Below are 10,651 nucleotides of genomic sequence, written 5' to 3' on the forward strand. Positions count from 1 at the left end.
GTGTGTGTGTGTGTGAATTTAAAAAGATTGCTGTACCGCTGCCCCTGCAGATAACCCAACACAACAACGTTGATGGAGACAAAGGGATAACAGGAGGCAGGACGTACGGAAGGTAATACACGATGAGTCACAGTTCCTTGGCCCTCCTCACCATCCTCGTTAATCACTACACAGAACTAGATGTAGCATTATGAAAACTGTTAATGGTAAACTATTGCTCCTCCACTTCCCAAGGAAAGGCGGAAGTGTTTGCACCTAAGGATGTATATCACGAAAAAAATAATGTTGGTTCCTTCCCATCTATGAAAGGGAAATTATTTACTTTTCACGCACACAAAGTATGTAGAGCGAGGGTAAGGTAACCAACTGAACATAAAGATAATTCATACAAAAATATGTTAGTCTTGTGTTGCCTTAACTATATACTGTCTGAAGCATGCAAGTTAAAACAGTTTATATAATAAACAACTTGTATATGAAATTAAGATATTTTGGTGACAACTTTGCTTCCTTATATTCCTTATATTCTAACAGATTCCCAATTGATTCCTAGTGTTCAATGTTATTAATAAGCGTTAATGTTCCGCTTCATTATACAGTATTCAAACAATTGATTATATACAGGTGCTTTAGGAACAGCTTTTTTCCGTAAGCGTATCAGTTAGGAGAAGGGGGGGCAGTCTGACGCAAAAAGAAGGCGAGTGGACGAGTGAAGGTATATAAGGCGGCCGACAACGGGTACAAACATCACACTCCACCATGAAGCGCCTGGTGAGTTGCCTCCTTCACTCTGAGCACTTCTCTACTCCTTACCAGAGTAACAATAGGTGCCCCGAATAAGAGGTTATGCTGATTAAACCCTTGTGTACGGCGGTTATCTTTCTGTTCAATAAAATCGCCTGACGTTAGCCATATAAAATATTAAAAGCAGAGTTCCCGTAGTGAAGGGGTTAGCTTAACGTTTACTGACAAGCCTCACATTCCCACAGGCAATCTTTAGACAGGTTCGCTGTGTGGTCTAGTATGAGGAAGCAGTCCATATTTATATTCTCTCGCCGATATTGCTCTTTTCTTTCGTTATCTTTTGTGAGTATGTTGACACTTTTAACTACCAAGTCGATCCATAAAACTTCCACACACGGTAATGTAACCTTAGACCCTGCCGATCCCTTACCGCTCTCCAGTCACCTTAGACTTCACCAACGAAGATGACGCTATTAAAAATTCATCATTCTGATAGGTTGGATTGGATGATCGTCATACTCAACTCACATGACAGCGAAGAGAGTACCTGTATATCATCTTTTCTCGATACTCAATGAAGAGGTGGTTAAGCGAGTGACGTGTACGTGCCTGATAACAAATCTTGATCACCAACCAGCCAGACAGAGGTGAAATAAAAACAAAAAAGCGGAGTTACTGCCATCAACATCAGGTTTCGACTTATACTTTCCATAATGATTTTAATTCGCTGTTCTGGTTCCCCGGCGCTGCTTTCTAAACGCCACACAACTTTTTTCAAAGTCCAGTACAAGAGAATTGGAACTAAAATTTTGGTATTTAATTTTTTACTTGTGCCGATAATCTCACACATAGAGTAGAACAAAAAATATAAGTTCTCTAAGACTCCGTGTCACGGTATGAATGTCCTCAAGTGAAGTTGAAAGAATATATCCATGTAGCGCAGCACAGGTCCAGTAATATAGTAATTGCGCTCTAACGAAATATTGTAAGGCAATTAACACGAGATTATAAATAGCTCCTTTGTTTTTTAACTGCAAAAGTTATCTATTTCTTAAAACATGAAACATTTTGAATAATATCGTTCAACAAGTGTTTACAAAGACTAAGGATTTCATTGAACGACTACTAGGATGACCACCAGGAACATTTCACCTCACCCACAGCTGACCTTATACAAGTAATAGTGACGAGATGCCATAACTCATAACTAAACACCGCAAGGCGCTGACTTTTACAGCTTTCCTTTAGACAAAGTTTTAAATTCCCGATTTCACTTCCTTATCACCGCTGCCAAACATTAATTTATTGTAAGGTTAAAAAGATACCAAATGGAACCTTACAGTAAACAATACGACCCTGATTATTAACAACAAAAAGGTGAAAATAGTATTTTGTCTCAAAGTTTTCAGTCTTAAGTTAACATAAGGCAGCTACCCTTTCTTTACCTCAAACAATGTCAAGGAAACCTTGTAAAATGATAACTTTAACTCGTTCATTTTGCCTCACAGGTCGTGTTCTCGCTGTTCTTAGTCTCTGCATCTGCTGCTCCTCACGGCTACATCATACCTCGTCCCACTGGCCCAGGATTTCCTACAGGGGGCTGCCCAAGCGGCCAAGTCCTTCATGTGGACGGCAGCTGCGTTTCCCCACGGGTGAATCGTCAGCTGTTTGTTTACAGTTCACCTCAAGTGCCCCAGTCATTTGGTCCACCACCAGTGATTCCTCCACCCACAGTGGATGAAAACATTGTCTTCATCCGCACTCCTGAACAACGTCCAGGTCCTGATCCTATCGTCGTGCCGCCGCCCAGGCAGAAAAACGTCTTGTACGTCCTCAACAAACAGACTCAACAAAGCCAGAAAGTCATCGAGGTTCCTGCACAGCCACCCACGAGTCCAGATGTGTTCTTCATCAACTATGAAGAGGGAGACAACCCGACCCTGCCTGGCGGTATTGACTTCCAGACTGCCCTCGGGTCGGCAGTCCAAAATGAAGGTCAGCTCCTCGGTGGCGATGGATTCGGTGGCACTGGATTCGGCTTCGGAAGTGGCACTGGATTCGGCTTTGGAGGTGGTGATGGATTCGGCTTTGGAGGTGGTGATGGATTCGGCAGCGGTGGCGGCACTGGAATCGGCTCCGGAAGTGGCGCTGGATTCGGTGGTGGTGGTGGTTATGGAGGCGGCGTTGGTGGAGGTGGTTATAGAGGCAACCGTGGAGGTGGAAGAAGCTTTACTGATGACTCTGGGGAGAATAGGCACAACGTACCCTCAACACTATACAGGTATTAGACGAGGGCCACCCACTTTACACACATTGTACTTGTCAATACACATCGCGTGAAGTGATACAATCTACGACATAACTCTTCTCAATATTACGGCTGAAATACCAAACAAATGAATATAATAGTTAACCATTCCACAAGTGTCCACTGCCTTCGTTACTCTCTGATGCTAAGTAACCTCTATAAAAGGCAGTCAAAAATAGGACAATTCTCAAGATTAACAAACACCTCTCTATAAATGTACTTATTTTTTTATTATGGTCATTTTCTTCTTAATAAAAAATATAACCATAAAAATTCAAGCATCAGTTTAATCCTTTCTTCTGTGATGTGAGTTATGTGAACAGGACGGTTGATAACTGTAAATCAAACTGCCAAGATCACAAGTGTCTGCCATATAAGTCACGAATTAACGGAAAGAACATAATACTGTAATATTATGGTCTTCCCGGTGCTGTTGGACACGATCAAGCATTATAAAGACTAAGAGGTACTAGTGCGCCGCGCCTGTGTGAGAATTACTTTATTCCTCACACTGAGTCACTGAGAGTCACGTACAGTATAGAGGTACTTGTGTTGCTTAATTTAGATGAATTTATTTTGCATCTAAATAGGTCATACTAAGTGGATTTGATTAGTTCCGTTTGTAAATGAACGAGTCACGTGGTGTATAGGTACTGAGACATTGTAAAGAACCCATTTTCCGGAGTGAAAAACATGTAGTAGCAGAAGTTGTGTTAGGTGACTCAAAAATGCTTTAAAATATTTCTGATAACGAGTGTTTGACCTGATGTTACGGGTCGGATATCCTGATAACTTCGGTACCCAGCTGTGTAGTGTCAAAGTTGGCAGGTGTTATTACTAAATTAATTTCACGTGCCCGTTATTCTTTGCTGTTTAAAACTCCCGCAAGTACAACAAATGATGAATTAAATATCTTCTGAGTGGATGCAAACCCTGCTCGCGAACTATTTCCATGGCATGGTAATTATGTTAGTAATGCCGTTATTTTAACTTATTGTTATCACCGTTGGAGACTGTCTCATGCCATCGAAATCTTTAACCACCGAAAAACCCTTAGTGTGTTATTATTGTGCAAACTGTTACAATGGCAAAGCTCGATCAATTTGGCTATATATACGTCAAATATTTGTGTGTGGACCTTGTCACATATTGATCAAAATTAAATTCACTGCAACTATACAGAGCCATTCTCCAGTTATTCCGGACACGAACACACAACCGTGGGAAATAAAAGTCGCAGGTCGTCACAAAGTATAATCCTTCTCATGAGTTCCCGTTAACGTACAGTACAGTATAAGTCACTATTTCTTTAAAGCTGTCGAGACAAGAGCATCATTACTAAGATAATGTACTGGGTGTCTTTGATACGTGGTTGGGTAAGTTGATCAGCGTCATCCAACAAAATGCTTCTAACATATACTTTAATTTTCACTGTTATTCAAAAAGCCTTAAAGTTTAGACTCGTGTAGACCACAAAAATTTATTAATTATCAGTAAAATCTAATAACACCATAAACTGACGCTTTATAACTACTGTTGTATATTGTTCGCTCCTGTACTTAATTAACAAAGATTCCGAAACTTTGTGGAATGAAGATAAAACATTAACGTGCGTTGGGAAGATATATACCGCATCTTCCCAACCTACATGAATCGGTAATTACATGTTTAAGTTCAGGAGATCAAAGTCAGCGCGGTACTCATTATAAGGTCTATATTCTGGACTCTTTATACACGTCCTTGTAACATATTCACACACAAACTTTGAAGTCATGATTGTCCCTTAGAAGAACCATATTCCACGACTACATACTAGGTGATAAAAATATAATATTACACTTAACATATAATTATAAAAATATATTAGAACAATAAATATTTCATTATAAAAATATATATTACAAAAAATATTTCATTATAAAATATATTCGTACAATAAACATTTCATTATAAAAATATGTTTGTACAATAAACTTTTCATAATAAAAATATATTATTACAATAAGCAATTCACTATAAAAATATATTTGTACAATAAACATTTCATTAATATGTTTCCTCTTCTTTCGACTTTTTTTTCACTTGTGGTTCAATCTGCAAATCTTTTCGCTGTTGATTATAATTCTATATATCTCCATTACTAGTGCCTTCATATTTTTGTTTGAGAGCTTAAGCTGTAAAACACGTTATCCATCACCAACTTTTATGTCTGCGGCGGAAATCTGATCGAAAATCCAATTTGTAATACTAAGTACCATAAATATGTATAAAGATCAATAAATATTATACGAGTGCAAATGTCCAAGACCATAAACAACTGTCGTCATGTGGTTCATATTCGTGTGTGTGTGTGTGGGTGTGTGTGGGTGTGTGTGGGTGGGTGGGTGGGTGGGTGGGTGGGGGTGACAACAACATTAAAACAATGATGTATACCCTAGTCTAGCCGCCTGAGGTTATAGTCCTTTCTCAGCATGACCAGCCTGGTGAAACATGCACTTTCTTCTTCAGTGGGTCGCTTGCACGAGAAAGGGAAGCGGACACGGTTTGAACTCTTTATAGAAATGGAATCTCATAATTTTTTGTATGTCTCTGTTAAGACCCAACTGCAATATGTTTCTGGAATTGAAGAACAAATGTTTTACCAGATAATATTAAGAGCTGACTTATTTGACGACTTTCAAGAATTGTTTAGTTTTCTCAGCTTCCATCAGCATTGTAACCTATTTATTAGGATATTGATACTATATTTCATGTCTTAAAAACATCAACTGCACTGTTAGATCTATACTACACACTTAGTTGTTAATTTTGAACAAGTCATGTTTGTGTTCTTGAGTAACATTTGTTAATTTACAAGATTAGTAGATTATTATTCACTTGGTAGCGTGTAAGTAAGTTAAGGTTATAAGCCAGTATGTGTGAACAGCTCTCTATTTTATATCCTAATTACTTCTTTATTTATTCTTATATTTTACATTACATAACCAAGGCGTAAGTACCTTAGGTTAGCAATAACTAGATATCCCGAGGTACTTTTTTTATTTATTTATCACCTGAAGGGGGGGGGGGGCGTAAATTGTATTTATGTCTGAAAATTTAACTGAAATCATTGACTGCATTTAATTTCAGATAATTATTTAAAAAAATGCTCTGATTAAATGGGACATAATAAATCAGGCGGACATGATGACTCAATAACACTGAGCAGGAAGAACCAACCGCTCCTACACCCACCTTGCTCACCACACATGATCTCTGGCTGTCAAAATAAGAACTTTAAATGTTTCGTAAACCTATTAGTCTTTCTCAACTCCTCCTTTTATGCCAACGACCTGGAGGAAGTCTTTTGTACCAAGAAGTGGAAAAACCACGAAGAAAAGTAAATGTTACTTCCATCCCACGAGAATAAAATATATTTTGTTTCTCGTAATACGTAACGAGAATGTGAGTAATATAATATTCCGTTCAGTGTGTACAGTGGGAGTGAGGTTGCCTACTGACACTCGAGAAATATATGAAATTAAGATATATGGTGACAAACTTTCCTTTGCTAAGTTCCCTGCCACTTCCTAAATCCATTCTAAATAAAAATTCTTTCCTATTATAATTTTTAATACTATATGTACCAGTAAATGCATAAAATGTGTTCTTGGTGTTTGACAATGACTGTGCTCAGGAGCTGCCCCCTTTTTGCGTAAGCGCCAGTATGTGGGAGGGGCAAAGGCCGATGTGAAAGAGGAAGAGTGGTGGAAGTACAGTATATAAGACGCTGGACAACCGGTACAGACATGACACTCCACCATGAAGCTCCTGGTGAGTTCGGTCTTCACTTTGGTTGTCTTGTGCAGTCGGGAAAACCTTCACACTCAGCGGATTTCTACTCTTTATCAAAGCAGCTACATGATTTACTGAATATGCGGTTTTACTCTTCATGGTTAAGCTTACTGACCATGGTGACTAGAATTCTTGGAATTGTGTTCAATATAGCGGAAGTTATCGTAGTGCTAGCAAGACCGAGAGACTTGATTTATAAAAAGCAACATTTGTTCTACCCATATTTTTTTTTATCAACATATTACAATAACATATGGACACATGGGACAAAAAAAACGTACTTATCGGTGCCCACTTCACATCACTTGTGAAAATTTTCTCGGGATACAATGTGAGTAGAGTTGAATTCTGATTAGCTACAGAAATAACAATAAGAAGAATGACTAAAATATAAAATAATATCCTTGACCGCATACACTTCTTTTCTCAACAACGAAATTTACTGAGACAGTCCACGTTTACTTCCAGATTCACGGGTCATTCATATCTAACATCGGTGAAAAGCCACACGTCACTGGTGTCCTTGATACACACAACTGATGAAAAGATGGAGACAACCTGTAGACAGTTCGCTGTGTAGTCTAATATGAGGAAGCAGTTTTATGCTTCCTATATTTGTTTCTATCAGTACAGTACCATCGTTTCTCACAGTTATCAGGACTGTGTTTGAAACTATTAAGAAAATACGAAAAACTTTTTTTTCATTATATCTTGTATCTGAAAATGTGTTCAACCGGGTGTCGTGCACGCGCCTGCTATCAAGTCATCTTCAACAAGGCTGCGGTACATGTTTCCAGTGCTTGAAGCCGCGGGCCGCAACAAGAAAAAGAGTTCAATCGAGTAATACCCAAACGTCAAACTTTATTATCATTCATAATGATGACAAACCACCGCTCTGATTCCTCGGGCACTTCCATTTAAATATCAAACAGCATTTCTAAACTCAAAAGAACTCATACCAACATATCGTTAGCGCTATGAATGTGTCAAACTACCAGTTGGTATATGAGGCTGAAACTTTAAATTCATGTAAACCAGCAAAGATCCAATAATTTTATATATATTATTCTATCGCAACCTGTTACAAACTGTATTTACTAATCAGTAAACCTTCTACACACAAAGTAATGTAATGTTTCTGAAAAAAATAATTATGGACACAGCAACTAAATGGCCATCTCTTAGTGAGGTTCATATTTCAGTCCATGATATCAGTAACCATTATTTCTATTGTCTTCAACTGTTTTCTGGAGGAACTGACAGTATGAACAGCATTATTTAACATCATTTTATTTTAGTAAGTATTGATCTATTGAGGAAACTGCAAGACAGGTAAACAGACCTTATGAAAAATTGTACAATATTATTATCTTTTTAACAGCAAAAGAATTCTACTACTTACATGAAACATTTTGAATAATATCGTTCAACAAGTGTTTACAAAGACTAAGGATTTCATTAAACGACTACTAGGATGACCACCAGGAACATTTCACCTCACCCACAGCTGACCTTATACAAGTAATAGTGACGAGATGCCATAATTCATAACTAAACACCGCAAGGCGCTGACTTTTACAGCTTTCCTTTAGACAAAGTTTTAAATTCCCGATTTCACTTCCTTATCACCGATGCCAAACATTAATTTATTGTAAGGTTAAAAAGATACCAAATGGAACCTTACAGTAAACAATGCGACCCTGATTATTAACAACAAAAAGGTGAAAATAGTATTTTGTCTCAAAGTTTTCAGTCTTAAGTTAACATAAGGCAGCTACCCTTTCTTTACCTCAAACAATGTTAAAGAAACCTTGTAAAATGATAACTTTAACTCGTTCATTTTGCCTCACAGGTCGTGTTCTCGCTGTTCTTAGTCTCTGCATCTGCTGCTCCTCAGGGCTACAACATACCTCGTCCCACTGGCCCAGGATTTCCTGCAGGGGGCTGCCCAGGCGGCCAAGTCCTTCATGTGGACGGCAGCTGCGTTTCCCCACGGGTGAATCGTCAGCTGTTTGTTTACAGTTCACCTCAAGTGCCCCAGTCATTTGGTCCACCACCAGTGATTCCTCCACCCACAGTGGATGAAAACATTGTCTTCATCCGCACTCCTGAACAAGGTCCAGGTCTTGATCCTATCGTCTTGCCGCCGCCCAGGCAGAAAAACGTCTTGTACGTCCTCAACAAACAGACTCAACAAAGCCAGAAAGTCATCGAGGTTCCTGCACAGCCACCCACGAGTCCAGATGTGTTCTTCATCAACTATGAAGAGGGAGACAACCCGACCCTGCCTGGCGGTATTGACTTCCAGACTGCCCTCGAGTCGGCAGTCCAAAATGAAGGTCAGCTCATCGGTGGCGCTGGAGGTGGCGTTGGATTCGGCTCCGGAGGTGGCGTTGGATTTGGCTCCGGAGGTGGTGCTGGATTCGGCTCCGAAGGTGGCGCTGGATTCGGCTCCGGAGGTGGCGCTGGATTCGGCTCCGGAGGTGGCGCTGGATTCGGCTCCGGAGGTGGCGCTGGTGGAGTCAACGGTCTCATAGGAGGAAGTGGAGGTGGTTATAGAGGCAACGTTGGAGGTGTTAGGTCTGGTGGTGGAAGAACTGGTGGTGGTTACCGTCCTCCCTCCAACACACTATACACCAGGCCTTAGACGAGAGCCACCTACTTTATGACTCGACTTAACTCGCAATGTACCTGTTAATACACATCATCGCTACATGATCTAGTCTACAACATAACTCCTATCAATATTATAGCTCAATTGCCAAACATTTCCACTATTATTCGAGGTTTATTACTTTCAGGTGTTTAATTAACTCATGAAATGCAATAAAAATAGGATAATTCTAAAGACTAACAAACAATGTACCAATTTTTTACAGTGATTTTTTCGGTCCTTATGAAAAGTTAATCAAAAATATTCAAGTTTTAGTTTAATCCTGTCTTTCTGTTTTTTATCGTCAATATGTGAAAAAATATTTATCTTTAAATCTGACAAAACTTTCAAGGCACATCATTGAGTGTTTAATCTAATGAGAATCGTAAACAAGGAAATGAAACAAAATACTCATGGGTGTCAGTAGTTGTTTCTGAAATTAGGCACATAGTTGAACAGCAGATAAACACATCCACTTACAAATAAACTGATTATTACTATTCTGCCGTCCATACAAGACAAAGTCACTCTTCAGCCGTCACCGACATCCAGTAATAATTCGCCCCACTATGAAATAACATTGTACATTAGATTAATATAATTTTAACGGTGTATAATTACGAAATAAAGAAGATAGACCAACTAGGATATTTCCCCCCTCCACAGTGTATTATCAGATCTTTGGTGAAAATAATGTATTGTATTTTGAGATGTAAATATGTGTGTAGTATAACCATTACGATAAAGAGGATACAGAAAACGTGTATCAGGGTAACGCCTCTTCTTCATCTTGGCAGAACCATGACCCAACGACAGGTAGATGAATGTTACAGACAAGATATATATATTGTTTTCTAATCTCAAGACACACGGGGAATTAAGTGGCATGAGGTGCTTCTACCTTCTCAAAAGTAATTTCAATAATGCCACAAAGTTTTTACCTTTATTCCACAAAGTTTTACCTTTATTCCACAAAGTTTCAATGTTAATCAAGTATAGCACCAGTCATTATGGAGGTAATCAACTTATTCAAACTCGTATCAGACGCACAAAGTTACGGCCCAAGTTAATTTGTGACTGCCACATGTGAATGTTAATTAATTTCCGTACAC

At 38.9% G+C, this 10,651-nt stretch overlaps 1 protein-coding gene across 1 annotated transcript; it reads left to right on the forward strand.

Moving 5' to 3' along the window:
* Positions 1 to 6,829: 6,829 nt before the first annotated feature.
* On the forward strand, positions 6,830 to 10,175 carry LOC121864238 (ATP-dependent RNA helicase A-like). The gene is made up of 2 exons (XM_042363290.1): positions 6,830 to 6,865; positions 8,739 to 10,175. The coding sequence occupies exons 1-2, from the start codon at positions 6,854 to 6,856 to the stop codon at positions 9,531 to 9,533; spliced, it is 807 nt and encodes a 268-aa protein (XP_042219224.1). The 5' UTR covers positions 6,830 to 6,853; the 3' UTR covers positions 9,534 to 10,175.
* The last annotated feature ends 476 nt before the right edge of the window (positions 10,176 to 10,651 follow it).

The sequence above is a fragment of the Homarus americanus genome, unplaced genomic scaffold, assembly GCF_018991925.1.
Source record: "Homarus americanus isolate GMGI-L3 unplaced genomic scaffold, GMGI_Hamer_2.0 scaffold26351, whole genome shotgun sequence".
NCBI classification, from domain to species: Eukaryota; Metazoa; Arthropoda; class Malacostraca; order Decapoda; family Nephropidae; genus Homarus; species Homarus americanus.